The 17,468-nt window shown below is 40.2% G+C and overlaps 2 protein-coding genes across 2 annotated transcripts; both read right to left on the bottom strand.

The window, feature by feature from the left end:
• Nucleotides 1–114: 114 nt before the first annotated feature.
• On the bottom strand, nt 115–10,697 carry clptm1 (CLPTM1 regulator of GABA type A receptor forward trafficking). The gene is made up of 14 exons (XM_053422978.1): nt 10,577–10,697; nt 6,780–6,913; nt 5,856–5,982; nt 5,578–5,736; nt 5,297–5,414; nt 5,118–5,203; nt 4,674–4,794; nt 4,250–4,494; nt 3,937–4,030; nt 3,653–3,843; nt 3,260–3,355; nt 2,969–3,104; nt 2,296–2,463; nt 115–1,512 (listed from the first exon to the last, which is right to left on the bottom strand). Exons 1-14 carry the CDS (start codon nt 10,625–10,627, stop codon nt 1,133–1,135), a joined length of 2,106 nt encoding a protein of 701 aa, XP_053278953.1. The 5' UTR covers nt 10,628–10,697; the 3' UTR covers nt 115–1,132.
• A 1,758-nt stretch (nt 10,698–12,455) lies between these two features.
• Nucleotides 12,456–16,722, bottom strand: tbcb (tubulin folding cofactor B). The gene is made up of 6 exons (XM_053422977.1): nt 16,548–16,722; nt 15,813–15,956; nt 14,832–14,928; nt 14,250–14,441; nt 13,669–13,741; nt 12,456–13,573 (listed from the first exon to the last, which is right to left on the bottom strand). Exons 1-6 carry the CDS (start codon nt 16,665–16,667, stop codon nt 13,459–13,461), a joined length of 741 nt encoding a protein of 246 aa, XP_053278952.1. The 5' UTR covers nt 16,668–16,722; the 3' UTR covers nt 12,456–13,458.
• Nucleotides 16,723–17,468: the final 746 nt, after the last annotated feature.

The raw sequence follows: 17,468 nt of genomic DNA, 5'->3' as shown, positions 1-17,468 counted from the left end.
ACATCAATTAAAATCTGCATGAAAATATAAGATTTCATGTAAACAAAACTATTCTTGAACTCGAAAAGCACGAAAAGTTAACAGTAAAAAAATGAACAAATCTTTGCATAGACATTTTAAATCACACTTAAGTTTTACTATAAACATGAATGCTCAAAATTTAATATGAACCAACATCGAACCCTCTTTGTTTCAGGATTTTACAGAACTCAACAACAAGAGACACTGTAGCTGTTCCAGCACACACACCTGACAGTCCCCACCGGGTCTGTCCAGATGATTTGGCTCAGAGCGTGAAACATGTGAAAATCAGGCAATCAGTCAAGGGGGGAAATTAAAAGTTAAAGTCGCAAATAAGGTATGGCTAGACAGTTTTGACATCTGTATTATTAACATGACAAGCTGAAATTCTGTACAGTTTGAGGACATACAAAAAAAATGCTTCAGTGACTGAAAAACAAATTAAGTCATTGACAATATTAATATATTTGTATTAATACCAACAAGGCTGTTATTTTTTGTGTTCAAGTTAAGAACATTAACCATTTGTTTAAAATTGAGGGTAGCAGTCACTGTCGTGTGGGTAGTGTCCTATAGGGTCGTCCATCTCATCTCCAGTCCCCTCCCATCTTCATATACCATCGTGGCTCAGGACCTTTCCAGTTTTCCTCCAGCACTACTCACAGGTTTCCAGGCTTTGGAAACACGGTGCTCACATGGAATGAAAAGAAAAATTCACAAGGAATCGACACAAATAACAAAAGTTGCACTTGGCCTCTTTTCCCCCTGTATAAAAAAAGAAAGGTATAGCATAACTGCGACCCGTTCCCCTCCCAACCTCTACTCCAAGACACTGTTACCCTCTGAGAAATCAAACAAAATACAGTACAACACATTTTGTTTTACTTCACTTGAACCGCAAAACGAGAGGGCAGGGATGGAGCGGGAAACAGAAATAAGAATTTACCAAGTCTACACTGAATGATTCTCTGTGGATCCACAGAGAAATCAGAGGGAACAGATGAACTGCATCTTTTTTTGTAGCGGTGTCCATGACAGCTAAACGACAACTCCCTTCCCTGCCTTGTTTTCACAAGTCCTCTTCGCCCCGGCAGTGAGGGCGTGGTCTTGCTTAATCGTTCTTCTTCTCCCCCTCTGGTTTGTCTGTGAGGGCGGCCGCTGTGGGAGCATCGTCTTCTGCAGAATCGTCTTCTGCAGAATCGTCTTCTGCGGGATCGTCTTCTGCGGGATCGTCTACTGCGGGAGCATCCTCTGCTGTGGGATCATCTGCTGCAGGAGCACCTTCTACCGCAGGAGCATCATCTGCTGCAGGAGCACCTTCTACTGCGGGAGCATCATCTGCTGCAGGAGCACCTTCTACTGCGGGAGTACCGTCTACTGTCGCTGTCTTGCTTGGGTCGTGGTCTACTCCGCTGGTGCCAAACTCGTTGAACCTGTTGGGATCAACCCGATAGATCCAGCGCTGGTAAAGGTAGACGAAGAATACCACATCTGCACGAGAGGAAAGCGGTGTTAGTCAAATAATTAAATAACCATTTATTATCAATTCATTGTAAAAATCTGACTGCATACAAAGATGCACGACATGCCAGCTCCACAAAGGTGAAACCAAATCATCTTGATCACTACCTGGTGGCTGATGGCAGTATGTGTAATACCGTTTACCTCTTCATGTTAGTAGAAGGGACATTGACCAAACTAAAACATCAAAGTACATGAAGAACAAATTTTTCATTTTTCTGTCATTTTATGTAGTTCTTTTCTTAGTGATATATGTTTAAGTGTTCATATTTCAGATATGATTTAAATTCCAAGATCATTACTGCACAGACTCCAAATTATGTCAAAGTGCAAGATGGCCGCATCTATCCGTTATTTTTTTGCAACATTTTTGTACAAAAAGAGTCTATGGTAAATATGTGTTCCCCAAACTTACATGTGAGCTTTCACATTATTAAACCAATAAGAAGTGCGGCCACTATTAATCTTCATTAAGCATATACACGAGATAATGACATACCAGTAAAAAGTGACAGACATTGCAGACTGATGACAACGGTTCTACATTTCTTCTGAAGTCAGTGATCTCAAGTCAAAACAGAAAGACCATAAAGGAGAACCGTCCAAATCTTTAAGGATAAATTGTGAGCCTCCTTTTATTCATCTTTAAACTACAAACTGAAAATGGTTCCTGAACGTGGCCAAAGGAACTTCGATTGCTTGATTATTAAACCTAAATGTAAATCACCAACGTCTGGTTCAGAGAAGACGTACCATCTCTGAGGCATCCTATCCTGTACATCATGGGCATCTTGATGACGAAGGCAAACAGGTCATCAATAAAGGTATTCAGAGCCTTGTAGGTGAGCATCCTCCATGGGAGGTGGGCCACAGACTTCATTTTGTAGTTGATGAATAGCTGCGGCGTCATTGTAATGAAACCTAAAAAAAAAAAAAGGGAAAGGGAAAGGAAGGAGGTGGTTTGGTAATTTGAAGACTTTTTACACCAGAGGCAGTCAATGAGACAGCAGGCAACATGGCTGAGAATCTAATAATACACAGCACACTGGCAAAGGCTGTTGGGAATAGTATGTAACCATGATGCAAGTTGGAAAACAGAAGCTGTGTGTAAATTCAACACAATAATAATCAGCTGTACCTTACAAACAGATTTACATAAACATGTAAAAATCGAAACACAGAGCAGGTTTATTTTCTATATACAACACAAAAAATATAAGAAATTAAATAATAAAAAAAAAACATTTGTTTAGTTAACTGTTCTTCATTGACTTCACTTAATGTAATAGTCTTGTGTTGCATTATGCATGTTATCTATCGATCTATTAACAAAACCTGGATTGCAAGTCTATGTATTATTCTGTCTATGTCAAATGCTTCTCTTATATTGAATATATTATTAGTCGTGTATAAGCTTGTCACTTACCAAAGGTTAACAAGAAGCCATAGAGCATGCTGAGTACCCATGAGTACCAGCCTTTGTGCTCCACGTACAATAAACTGTAGACAGCATAGCAGCCGAACAGAGGGTAGAGCAGCCATGACAGGTACTTGAAGGCCATCTGTTCATTGAACAAGAGAAAAGGAATCATCATGCAACTTTTTGCATAGAAAAAACTGACCAACTAAATGCTTGAGGTGTCTGGAATGAAAAATATTCTCTTCTAATCATATCCTGAAAACAGCGACTTCTGAATGTGTTGAGGATTGAACTTACGTCGTCATAGATTTTGGTTGAAGACTTCACGTATGTTGACTTGTCATTGAATGCAATTCTTGGGATTAACCCCAAGATTTTGTTCTCTCTGTCCAGCTAAGCAAAGAAGAAAAGTGTGGTTACTTGAATGATGCTACAACAACGGGAAGGAGAAATGTAATTTACAGATGTAACAGGTTAGCATTTGGATTGAAAACAGGGAGCAAACACAGTTGGATTAACATATAGCTTATTATCGATTTTTGTTTTTATTAAAACTTAAGTTCATCTGAACAGGTACTTTAATTAGTTCCTTCTTTGTTGATTTGGGAGATCCCCAGTGACACAAACCAACTGAAGGGTTTTTTATTAAAAAGGACAGAAGACAGGAGCTCAAGAGTTGTTCTGACTTACTTTGACGTCCATGACCTTGGTGATTTTCCAGAAGTCAATGAGAAGACCGATGAAGACGCTGACCTGCACCACAAAGTTGGTTTCGTTGTCGAGTATGTACAGCAGCACTACCAGAGACTGAAACACTCCAAATATGATGGAGCGGACAGACAGACCTTCAAGAGACTGTCTGCTGTTCCAGAACTGAATATCTGAGGAGGAGATGGTGGTGAGGTGACGTTAGGGGGGGTTGACAGACACTGTACAATCTATTCTGAATACAGACTAGTTTGATGTGATCTTACCGTTCTTGAAGGCAAGAAACTCAAAGATGCTGTGCACAATGGAGACAACGATGGTGAGTCCCAGCAGGTATGGGTTGGTTTCCAAAAGGGCCACCTACACAAAGAGTGTTTTTCATCCCAAGTTAGATTATCAGAAAGGTCACAGGCTTTACTGCAGCGATACCCATGTGAACTAAATACCTTAATAAGAGTCATTAATATTGCTTGTCTATTTGACTAAACCTAAACCTGTATCAAAGAACCAAGACATTTCTATCTCATTACATAATTACAGTTTGTCTCTATTTTCTCTCTGTGACCCTGGACTTCATACCTTCACAGAGTCCTGGTCTTCATCAGACTGCTCATAAGTGTCCTGAGGCAGGAAGTTCCATGGCGAGCGAGCGTTCTGGGCAGCGTACAGCTGCCAGCGCCACAAGGACAGTGGGCAGTAGTTGAGACGCAGCGGCAGCTTTGTCAGGGTCTCGTTGATGGAGTAGTAATCTTTCTGCAGGTTCCAGTAGTCGTTGAAGTACACGATGGGGTAGTAGTCGCCACTGACTGCATCAAACTTCACATCTGGTCATAGACGGGGTAGAAAAGTGGAAACGTCAAAAACTGTTTAACACAGAGCTTCCAAGAAATCTATGTTCAATACAGAAAAGTTAAACATATGTTGCAGTTGATGCCTAAAAAGAAATTGCAAACATTTCCAGCATCTCGCAGTAATGACACAAAGGTCCGCGAGATGAACTTACGTTGGTCTAGAGGAGGTGGAACCGAGCCTTTGACCCAGGCTGTGTGGTCATCTACTATGTTGATGGTGAGGTTTGGATGCCAATGAGAAATAATCTCCACTGGACCGTGGCTCTCTGCTCGCTGTCAAACACATTTCAGAGTTTTCCTTTAGTTCCTGAAGAGCTTCGGTAGATACTTTTTCTAATATTTTAACTGATAACATAAATTCTGGTTCCTTTGCTTGCCATTGCAAGGATAAGATACAATAGGTCTTCTGTAAGATGTATTTGGCACTCAATGTCAAGTGATAACTTTTTTTTTAAAGACTAAAACTTTCACTCTTACAAACTTTCTTGTGCAGTAAATTTGACAGCAATAAGAGGTCACTTCAATTCAATGAGTGATTTATTGGCTGATTTATCAGTCTAGATCTACAGTGCACAAATAAAACAAAATATACCAACCTTGATGACTTCAGGATCTGCTTCTGTTTCTCCTGTTAGCAAATTCTTGGTCTTCATAAACTTCCTTCGTTTGAATTTATTCAGCACTGACAGAGTAAAAAAGTAAAAGGTTAACCCTCCGTATTATTACTACAGCTTTTGTTTTAAAATGTACATGTGTGTTTTGAACATGTGCTCACTTCGTGTTGAATGAACTGTGGCCAGTCTGCGATACTGTGCCTTGCGTTTGGGGTCTGGGTGGAATCCACTTTTAGTGAAGTAGACGTGCATGAAAAGGGAACCGTTTTTCTGAACTGCCTGCAAGCAAATGCCACACAAGGAAAAATATTAATTTCAAGTAAATGCACATAAAAGATCTAATAGGTTCCTGTCTAACGCCTGTTTCTTTTCACCATTTAACTACTGTCTGTACCCTCCCCCTACTTTCACATTGGACCTCCCCTCTATAAGTTATCCCCACCTCTGGGATGTCAATCTCCTCATAGCGTTCGTAGCAGCCGTCCCCTTCCTCTCCCATGTTCCAATCTCCATAGACCAGGTCCCTGTGGAACCAGAACAGGGAATCTGTGTTGTTGAAGTCAGAGAACACCTCGTCCTGGGACACATAAACATACAGGTCCTGCAAACACAGAGAGAAAATGTGTTTATGACATTTGTTTGGTGTGTTGGTATTTTAGGGGCTGGGAATATGAGGGTTGTTAAATATGAATAGCGTAAATAAAATATATTTAATTTTACCATGAGGGTGTCCTTGGGGAAGAGGTTCCTGCTGGGTACCCTGGGTGCCCCCCCAGCTGGCGTGCTGGGGTCAGGCGTGGACGGTCCTCGGCGGAACCAACTACTGATCGCCCATATTATGAAGATTCTGGAGAAACGAGAGGAAACACAACAAAGAAAAGAGTATTGAGTAACACAGGAATTTAAGTGAGTGATAAAAGGGAAAAAATATAAAAGCGCGCAAGAGGGAAGTGATGTGTAAGATTAAAAATATAAATTGTAAGTGCAATTTAAGGGCTAATCAGATTAAAATGTATCCAGTCCAACTGCATTCCACTCAGACTTGCAGGGAAATTCTCTTGCATCATAAATCATGGGACATCAGAGACAATAGAAGTGAAATAACACAGTACATTGTGGCAGACACAAAACATATTACTGACGAATCATAAAATCTCAAGCTTTCATTTTACTTTTGTGCATTTGTGGTTTTCTTTACTTCCTTCTTTTTGAGAAATAGACATCACACTGGCCTTTGAATAATGCATGTCAAAAGTAAGGTCTGTGACCATTTGGAGCTGCCATGATGACATTAGTTAATTTGCTGTTGGCAATAGAACACTAGTGTTTGGCAAATCCTACTACTACTTATTGGGTTACGAGGCATTGTTAGCATAGACTAATGGTTGGATTTTTTGTTCTATTGGATCTCAAATACACTGGGTAACCTTATTCGGTTGGAACTTCTTGTTGAGGGTTTGGGGATGCTTCCACTGGGCTGAGTTACACTTTGCTGATAACACAAAGGGAAGGGGGAGGTATGGTGGACTCATTTTGCTCTGAGGTGACATTTAGTGTTGGTGAATGTTGTATGTTTAACCTTTAATACATCCATAGTATCAGAGTTAGGTTTTATCTTTGCTTTTCAGATTAAGACAAACTCACCTGAAGAGGACTCCTTTAATAACCTGCCAGGCATTTGGTGCTGGTTGCGGCGGTGGCTGCTGAGGGTCCTGTGCATCTGCAGCCGTCTGCACAGTCTGGTCATCTGTTGCTGCAACAGTTCCATTGCTGCTCACCTAAAACCATAAATACACATCAACACATGACCAATGACCTCTGTCTTTAAGCAGTTTATAAACTGTTTTATAAACTGTTTTTGGCGCCATTTCCTGAAGAGAGGTAACAATGGCAAGTAGCTTGGTTTTCAAAGCAGGAATTCAGCAATTGAACATTTGCAAAAAAAGTTTCAAAATTAATGACAAATGATTTCAGTTTGAACACTTAATTAAAAACATTTCATAATCTTACATTTTTGTAAACTTAAAAAGGTAATATATGCAAGAATTAAAAAAAAGTTACATGCATTAATCACTCTTTATTGCCAACCTGTGAATTTTTTTTTACAATGTCCCACTTTCTCAGTTGCCTATTAAAGCCTATAGAACGATTCATATGTAGAAGGTCTCAAGTTTTCTGGAAAGAATGGGATTTTATGCTCCCTCCTCCACTCCCCTACAGCACCAACAGTAAGCAGCACTAGTAAACGTTAGTTCAAACAACTGGCTTCCCAGCACAAAACATCTCGTCTTTAGAACTGGTTACTTTGGATTTCTTATGAGCTTTATTTCCAAGCTAATGTTGCTTATCCCAGCCCTATAGTTTCTCGTGCACATCCAGTCACTGTTTTGGTCAATGTTTCCTCATGAGCAGCAGCATAGTGACTGTAGTTCACTGAGCAGCCACTTGTGTCATAAATAAAAAAAGGTTTTCTGAAGGTTACATATAACTTTATACAAACATATACCTTTGATATTTTTCATATTTAGAATGCTGGTTTGACAAAGTAAGACATGAATATTACTCTCCAATGTATTATCAATCAATTAATCCAAAGATTCTCTCACTACAGCTCAAATATTACTTCTTAATTATGTAATTGAAAATATAGTATATTTGGGTTTAAATGACATTACATACAGCCATCTGAGGGATTTTTACCAGAGTTATATAGTATAAAATATATATAATGTTAACAAATTCAATAAATTAATTGATGAAATGGAAATACCTGTTCAAGTCCTCAAATTATTAGAAATTACAGGACATCCAAAAGAGACCATTCTAACAAGATTTATCAAACTGGGAAAACAGGTACTGACTTAATTAATTAACATAATGCTTATTTGTGATTGTATCAATAAAGCCTTAGGAGATTCAAAATATTTAAAGAAGTCTTACAGTCCCTGTTATATTTGCATAGTAAAGATCAATACAAATCTCTCTGTTCTTCTTCAACGTAATTTCACCCTTGAAAGGTTCAGCGTGTGTCCATGCATCCCCCACCCCTCCAGCAAGGCCAGACTCTATTCAAGTGACACAATAGACAAGCACATGCTAAGTCATGAGACTGGTTCACTATCTAAACATCTAATCTCCCCCGTCGTCACCATCAGAAATGAGACGAGCCATTGGCCTCTAGAAACAAACAATGGTTGAGGTTAAAAAATCCTTTTCTGTTTGACAAGTCATTCTTTAACAGGGGGCCAAGACAGCCTTGAATTGAGTAACAGAGAAAATGTGACTTCAAGGCCATGAAGTGGCTCAAAATGGGGCTTTTCATCCTCGCTGCCATGTACTGTTGTGTTCAAATTGAAGCAGCTTTATCAGAGTCACGGATCTCTGACTCCTGAACCGATCAACATAATAACCATGACACAGAGAGATCACCAACACACCAAGTATGTTATCTCCTGCAGCAGCTTAGGATGATAATATACAATTTATAGACTCCCCAAGGATTAACAATTAACCACCTATTTAGGTTTCCGAGTAAATACTTCTCACTGGATTGTCGGTGTGTGTGTCTAGGAGGAGGAGGGTAACAAGTTCAGGGAAGACAATGGTTTACAGAGAAATGGAGACTGCTGTAACGTCTATCATATCACAGTGACAGTATCTCCTACGAGTAAAAATCACTTAGCGACAAAAATGGTTTCACCACATTCAGAGGATGTGTAGTAAAAGTAAAAATGGCAATTTTGTAGACATGGATAGCACTGAATCCACCAAGTGTGTTGTCCTGCCCTGTCCTCATAGAGACCAGCTGGGTAACAGAAAACAGCAAACACCTTTGGTTTTATATGTTATTAGACCCTTGAGTGTTTTCCCCTAAATTAATACCACAGAAATGTCTCTCAGCTGATGCTGCAGCGTTGCCACTTGTGTATTTTTCTTACATTTGAATATAAGAGCCAGGCATTCCTTTCAAAAAGGAGAACAGTCCCCTGCAATGGATTAAAATAACTCAGTTGAACTGATCGTTTAAAAGGGTATTTAGACTCTTATAATAGTCTGATAAAAAAATAATTGGTTCCCTGAAGAATTGAAAGAGATGGGTAACCCGTTTCTTAACATTATTTTTATCCAGATTGATTCCAAGTAACTGGAAATACAATGAAAACAGGGCTAGGTGTTTTAACAGCCTTCTGGGCTTGAAGGGATTTATCACTGCCAACTTCTATTGATTAAATCAACGTTTAAAAAAAAAAACGGATTTGTAGATATCGCAGTTAAATGTCACATTATTATTGCTTAAGAGTTTAAATACAGATTACTGCTCCTGGGTGAAGGTTGTGGTTTTAAACCAGTCTTTACTATTTGCGGGGCAGAAAATGACAAGCACTTAAAACATTTGACAAATCAGTGGTAACTCAATTGTGTGTAACACCTCCTCACTGAGCGTACACAGGAACATCCCAATATATATTGGACTTCTTTTATATTGCTATTGATGAAAATTACATTGGGATAATTACGGTTGTATTTGATGTTAATATGGTAGGCGTAAACTAGTGCTAAATACTGTAGATTTAAAAGTGCAATACAAAGAAGCAAAAACTTGAGTTGTGTATATATAGAACCCTACAAACAAATCAAAATTAAATTATTAATGAATTGAAAATAGAATTGACCCCAAACGTCAGCTCTTTGCTACACACATTAACATGTGTTTCGTCATGTCACTGTTCAGCATCACCACAGATGTCTGCTTGGCTAAAGCCTTAAGACGCAGAGCCGGAGGAGCCCAGAGGAGATGATTCACTCTGACCTCTGTTAACTTGTGATAAGCATCAGTCACTGTGGGAAATAATTGCTAGGCTGCTCGCTCCCCCCATGTTGCTACACCTGATCCTGGATGTTAACAGGAAGAGCTGATGGATAAACCCGTATTTCACTGTGGGGGTTTACAAAATGGACATCGAGCAAAACGTATAATAAAGACATAAGATGAGCGGTAGTAGCGGTGGGGGAGATGTGTGTGCGGGCTGCTGCTGGGGACTGGCCCGAGTTAATGAAACCGAGCTGCGTCGCTCAGCTTCGGGCCTTGTGGAGGCTCTGACACCCCGCAGCAGTCGGCCGGCTCGCACCGACACCCCTGGACCCGGTTCCCCGTCCCGTCGCCTCTACCTCACCGTGTGTGCCCGTGTGAGACATCCCCGCCGACACCGCTCGGTTTCCGCACAGGGAACCCGCTAACGACCGGGCTACCTCGGCTCGTCGTTTTAAAAACCAAGCGGCACTGACAACGTCACCCCGGCTCGCTCGTGCAATGTTCGGTAACGCGTTCAAACATAACCCGGTGCCGGACTCCCCGCTCTCACAAACCGACCGGCCTCCTCTTTCTCCTTCCCCCGGGACGTGGACGGTGAATGTGGTGAGAGGGCTGTCATTCATTTTACCTCGCCGTTGCTCGCGGTGTCTTTCGCCGCGTCGCCTTCCTGCGTCGCCATCTTTCCCCCTTGTCTCTCTCTCGCGCACACGCCACACCACCGTGCTGTCTGGGAAACCGCGCGGAGTATCGCGAGAGGTCGGTGTGCGCGTCATCAGGGTGACGTCTATCATTTGTAGAGTAAAAGTAGAAGCGCACAAGCAGAAACTATGTGTCTCTGCAGCTGCCAGTGTCACAGTGACCCAGCTCAGTCCTCACATGGAAAAGTGACTATGGAGCCTTATTTCAGAGCAATATGCTTCCTGTTCCTTCAGCAAGATTTTATTGGAGAAACTTTGATTGCAATATTGGCTTGGAGAAAAGGTTTGCTCCTCACAAATAGGGTCAGAGAAGTGTGTTTGCTATCATTGAACTTCCACTTCACTTATTCACCTTCAAACTACCACATGTTCTGATTATTGGACTTTTTTGACTGAACAAGAGGATTCAGCTCCACATAAGGAGATGTAACTTCTTGTCTGACATAATGGAGGCAGTAACTGTCTCGAAACTCCAATTCAACCTATTTCCTGTGAGTGTGTTCTTAACTAGTTCATATGATTAAATATGTTTGTTTTAAAACAATGGTTCCTTGGTTCATGAGATCCAATGACAGTGTGTGTTCTCCTTTATGTATTGAATGTGTTTCCAAGAATAAAAGTTTCCTCGCCCTCCTCCTCTTTGTTTCTGTACGAACGGAGGCTGCACTGGCTACAGTTGAATTGTCTCATCACGAGACAAATTAATCAGCTTCTCACAGTCAGACATGTTTGTTTACGTTTGACGTGAAGTCGGAACTGGGCAATTTCAGGTCAGAATATCTGACATACGAGTTGTCTGGACCGCAGCATTACACTCACACACACGGACAGTGAGGCAGCGATGAAGGAGGCGCCCTCGTTGACATGGATGGCGGTAAATGTCAAACAGCGGGATTGTTAAATTCAGAGACAGCTGTGATGTCCCAAATCTATAACATTTAAGAATTATTTTTATATGCTTGTACCGGGATGGTTTGGTTCCGTCGGTCAATCTGTGTGATACTGGACTCAGTAGATCTCAGGTCCATATGAAACAACAGATCATAGGGCAGTGATTCAAAACAAACACATTTAATCTAATGAGCAATTAGCAGGCAAGGATCGACATCAAGTGACAGACGCAGGAAGTGAAGTGTTGAGAGAATGCGTTTTGCGCCACTCTTCAAAATGCATATGCTCTGTAGTTTAAAGCATCAGAGGATGAAGAGAAGGACACAGCAATCTGAAGTATATGCTAGCATAACAGACGAGCCCGCTCTGATGTAAAGAAGCAATGTTTCTGTTGCAGGCCTATTTAAGGCATGTACTATTAATATTTCTATTAAAACAGGTGATCAGTTTTGAATCAATAACACAAAAATCATAAATGTCTTGTCATGATTACAGTGGAGACGCAGTCACATGATGACTTCAGCGTGAACACATCATGTTAGGTATCCTGTAGCTGGGAGCCAGAAATGCATAAAAATCAAAGATTTACAGTTTTAGCATTTTGAAATATACAATTATCATGGTCATCAAAGTGATACATAAAGTAATGGTACAACTCTTAAAGTTATTTGTACATCCCCACTGCACCTCTTGTTAGTTAAGCCATCCACCTAAAAACTAAATAATATGATACTTCTTGTGTTAACAGCAGGAATTGATCCAACTATCAGTTTAAGTTCACCGAGAAACATTCTCAAGACACAATTTGCCTCCAATGATTCGATTTTGAGCAACAATTTCTACACCGAGGAGGAAATTAAATAAATAAATAAAATAATAAATTTGATCTGATGGATTGCATTTGGATAAAACTTCAAATTTAAATTTTGAAATGTTGAAACATTGCTTTTTATTTCAGTGGTTCAATTTAAGCAGGATACATTAAAGTGCAGACGATTTAATATTTGAGAAGAGGAATTCAGTCAGGGAAAAAATATATTTTAATCCCATATCCACTTTGAAGCCAAAATAATGGGACTGTTTTACAAACCACATACAAACACAACAGGACATTTAAGGAATTCGAAGCCGTTTAGAAAGAAAATATATACCATTGCCTATTTTGACACTGTTATTTCTGGCATGAACTGCATATAGGAAGAGTTTTGATCAACAAGGTGAGAGTGGTGGCCCTGACTCAAAATAGAGCAATGATTCCATCCCCCTGTAACTTTCATTTTCTTGTCTAGCATATCCAGAAAAATGAGGAGACTTTTTAATAAACAGCTTTTAAATTTTTTTCCAGTTTAACTCAATTGAACATCACAGTTGTCAGGGATACCAGCAACAATGCTGCTCTTATTTTAGTGTCAAAATATTGTCCAGTACATTTCTCCATCAGTACAGTCACCAAATCCTCAGACCACTCTCAGCAATTAAGTCTTCAAAAACTGTGAAGATTACAGTTGACTGTGAACATTTATATACAATCATCTTTGTGAAGAGAAATATAAACTGAGCCATGGGGAAATAGTTGTGTGATGACATCAATCTTGAGAATAAATGGTAGTACAACCAAATCAAGACAATTTGTGTAAAGTGAAAAGCCACATATGAACCTTCGTTATGTTGCGATTACCATGTATTACTATCATCCAATACCCAGAGACACTACTACCCATTTGTCACTTGTGTTGTGTTGCAGTGGAGTTAATGAGGCATAAATGCATTGGAATCAAATCTTCCAGAGTAGGATGAGAAAAACCAACTAACAAACAAAACATTTTTTTAATTTGTTAAAATTAAAACAGCTCCCCATTCCTCTGCAGATTGATAAATGCATACCTTAAGTGGGACAGAAACAAAAAAATACTACATTGTCCTACATCTCATCTATACCATAATCCTCCTCTGGAAAGTCTCCCACCGTCACATTCAAGGGCTTTACAAATGCACCATATTTCATCTCACAGTCAAAATATTGCTTCTCTTGAACACTGTGGAGACATAATTTTCAAAAGGGGACAAGGTCATAATCAGGGTAAAATCAAGGCCAGTGAAATGTGTATTGCATAAATTACAGTGCACTTACGTTCCATTGTGTTTTCCCAGGGGCTCATCATACTTCACACCCACCCAGCAGCCTGGCTTGAAATCTGTTGTACCTGCAATTAAAGCAACATTATTTACAGCAGGTATTTCTACTCTTTTTACTTGTTATTTGCTTAGTCAATTCTCTGGCTTTTCCCTGACAACGACAGGTTATCAAAAATTATAAGTGAGATGCCATTTTCACCTCTAATCTGTGTGTTAAACACAGGATTACAGATTAATTTGCCATGACTTTGAAGATATTTAATCATGGTGTCTCTAACCGAACAAAGTAAACTGCCTGAAGCACACAATTATTTTTTTATCTATGTGGATTTAACAACCTTCAGTAAGCGACACTGAAAAAAATAAAACACAACATGCCAGCATAGGAAGCACTTCAACAGCCAATACAGCAGTTACTTTTGGGCTCATAAAACTATTATAGCAATGTCTAAATTCATCTGCATTTAATAAATTGTGTAATGGGCCTTTATCACAATAAATTAAAACAAAGTCTGCAAAAAGTAGCATCCTAGTCTCCTACACAAAGTAAAGCTGCTGATCTTTATCCACACTCACCAACATACATGACCGTGGCAACCTTTGTGGGCTGCCCGGGGACCAGCACTTGGCATCGGTTGCCAACAGAAATGGCCTCAGCAGCAGCCTTCTGTTCATTCTCCCGAGCAGCCATCTCGGCTTGCTTCTTGGCTGTTTCTTCCTCATTGAAGCGGCCCACACGGTTTCTCTTCATAAACGACCTTGCTGAGTCTGAGGGAAAGAAACTCATGAGCACATACTTTACAACCATCTGTGATTGCCAAATATGTTTTTCTAGTAAAAAAGTTTGAATAGCTAACTTGACATTTTGTCAAAATGTTCGCAAAATAAATAGAGCTTTCTACAGTTGTTGTGTAATGGAGTTATTAGATGTTTTATTGTCAGGATCCCATGGTGAATCTTAAACGGGATAGATGTAATCATTAAGGAATCAGAAAAAATACTTTGATGTGTAGCTATATCATCCTTTGCTATAGCAAAAGCCCCATTTGGCCATTAAACTAAGGAATTATTGTAAAACTTATTTCAATAAGCACTGAAAATAGATTTATCTTATGAGAAATAGAAATTGAAGAGAAGTGTTGGTGTAGCACTTTGTACCTGTTCTTTTTTCGTAGTCTCGGTCTGAGAGTTCAAACTTCTCCACTTCGGAAACATCGGTAAACTCGCCCACCTGTTGTCCACTTTTATCAATAACCTGAGCAGAAAATGAGTTTTTGTCAATCATCACTTTTATTTGAAACTAGAACGGCAATAAGTCAGCCATGCTTATTAGGTTAAATGGTGCAATTTAATATTCATTGTGTTCAGTAGGGGATTTGTTTCTTTTTACCACAGGGAAGGTCACCCCCAGAACTCGGTGTGGGAGGGTACCTCCAGATAATTAGCCTTTGTAGCTGATAACTCAATGATAGGAGGCCGACACCTCTGCAGTAGAGAACACCATAGTGAACTGGGAAAGCAGTATCTACCCTGTTTATAGTGAATTCTTCCTGCCTGCCTAAGAGAGTATGTCTTTATGGATGGCCACTGAACATCGAAGCAAATGGATTTCTATGGGTGCTGCAGATGATCAGTCTGACTGGACAGAGGGTCAGTGTGTTTGAATGGGAAAGAGAGGGATAGCAAGGCAAAGAGCGCCATCATTCTGATCTATTATGTTTCAGCTTTTAAAAACACACTCCGGGGGGCCATTATTTAGTTAGCGGAGCTAACTTTAGTAGGTTCACCTGCTCACACATATTCTCCATCTACACATGTGGCTCTCTTTTCCATATGGATTGGACGATGACTGACAGGGAATGACAGAATTGACAAGTTAGAGGGATAATTTCTTTTTGGTCAGTCAGATTTTACGGGGATAGCATCCCCGAAAAATCATCTACTGATTATGTCACTGCATAATGTTTTTGTGCAAACCAAACCAATATAAATTTCACACAATCTGTTGCACCAAAAATATATCCTGTCATATGTGAGGCTATTTTTTTCTTGCCTACAGATAAACAGAATCAGATTTGGATCAATGAAAACTGTCTGTGCATATGACACTACGATATATGGCAACAGTCAGCTACATACATGTATTCTGCAGTCATCATCAACAGGATAGGAGCCCAGCAAAGCGTCATTGTCGTCCATTTTCAGCATAAACTTGTCTGAGACACTGTATAACTCCAGATCCATGGAGCCGGCAGGTGTGCCCACGGCCATCTCCAACTTTCCCTGGTTAGAGTAAAAACAAAATAGTACATGTAATTCAATTTGATTTTTCAAATGCTGATAGATTTGTGATAACATGAAGACAGAAATGAACTTGAATGGCACTCAGTAGCGCACATACCTCCGCCAAAGCAGTCGCCTTAAGAAATCACATTTTAATACAGATCTTCACACACTCATACATATCAGTCCTCTTAACATGACTAGTCTGTTACAACAAGATCCATGAATTATTACTTCCACCAAAGAGGTTTTGTTTTCACCCCTGTGTAGTTGTTTGTTAGCTGTTTTGTTCAATAACAGGACTTTGGGCCTGATTTCCATTCTAGTTCTCTAATTCAAATGTTGAGTCTGGATCTGCCCCCTGGTCCGGATACACACCAACATTTTATGGGTTCATCTCTAAGCTGTACAGCATCTTTGCACAACAATAGTTTTTGCACAGTCTAACCAACAGACAAAGTGGTGAACAAAATTGTTTTCCTTGGTGGAGGTGATAAGAAGCAATAAAGTTAGCAGGTTAGATCTTAGAAAAACCAACTGTAAGTCTCTTTAGAAGGGTTACGTGTGATTTGTGGATAAGAAGAGGCTCACCTTAAGGTCAGCGATGCACAGTCCTCTATTGAACCTGCGCTGAACCTCCACAGCGTAGACAGTGCTTGTAATGCGCACATTCACAAGGGGGTTGGTGATTACTGTCACTTGGTCTTCCATTATTGAGGCTGTTTGGATTAAGCAGTTGGTCACAAACTAAAAAGAGAGGACAAATAAAGTGACATATTAATAATATTACTAATAATAACTTTATTGGTATAGTACTTATCTAAACAAGGATACAAAATGCTTCACACAAAAAAAAAACATGGCAAAATGAGGAATAATTATAACTAGCTCTGCGAGGAGCATTGTACTGGCGGGCCCGAGCACTTTCGATCTCAGGACCTGACGGAATAGCTGCGTATTGTATGAGGCGCTGTTGAGCCATTTTGCCACGCCCATTACGAATTACTCCAGAATACGTACATTTTGTTCAAGACTTAAAAAGTGCGGTTTGCCTGATAAAACTAAAAACAATAGGTCCTTCGAACTGTCGGTGCTCGGGCCCCAGTTCTCTTATTTTGGGTGGCTAGCTTGGGTTAGCCACACGCTGTGTTAGCTGTTTGGTCGGCTAGCATCACATGTTATACACGTTGGATAAAGTGAGGCGACACGTCGTGATTGCCACAGTTACTTACAAAGAAGTGTGTCTTGTTCGTTGGTATCTGAGGAGCTTTGTCTCGTCTGTGTCTCAGTTCAACCGGAGGAGTCCATCGCTTTCACGCCGTTGTTATAGTGATGTTAGCACAGCTAGCCCCGGGGTGTGCTGGTTGGAGAACTGTCGCAGCAGCTTCCCGATACGCCCACTTCTGGAATGTTCTACCCGCCACAAGGCTACAAAGCACCAATCACATCGAGGAGTGAAAAGGCTTGACCAATAGGGTTACGAGACGCAAGAAAGGGGGGTAACGGGGACCG

The sequence above is a fragment of the Pleuronectes platessa genome, chromosome 5, assembly GCF_947347685.1.
Source record: "Pleuronectes platessa chromosome 5, fPlePla1.1, whole genome shotgun sequence".
In the NCBI taxonomy this organism is placed as follows: Eukaryota; Metazoa; Chordata; class Actinopteri; order Pleuronectiformes; family Pleuronectidae; genus Pleuronectes; species Pleuronectes platessa.
The sequence above is the reverse complement of the archived record's forward strand: the minus strand, read 5'-3'. Positions and strand labels throughout refer to the sequence as shown.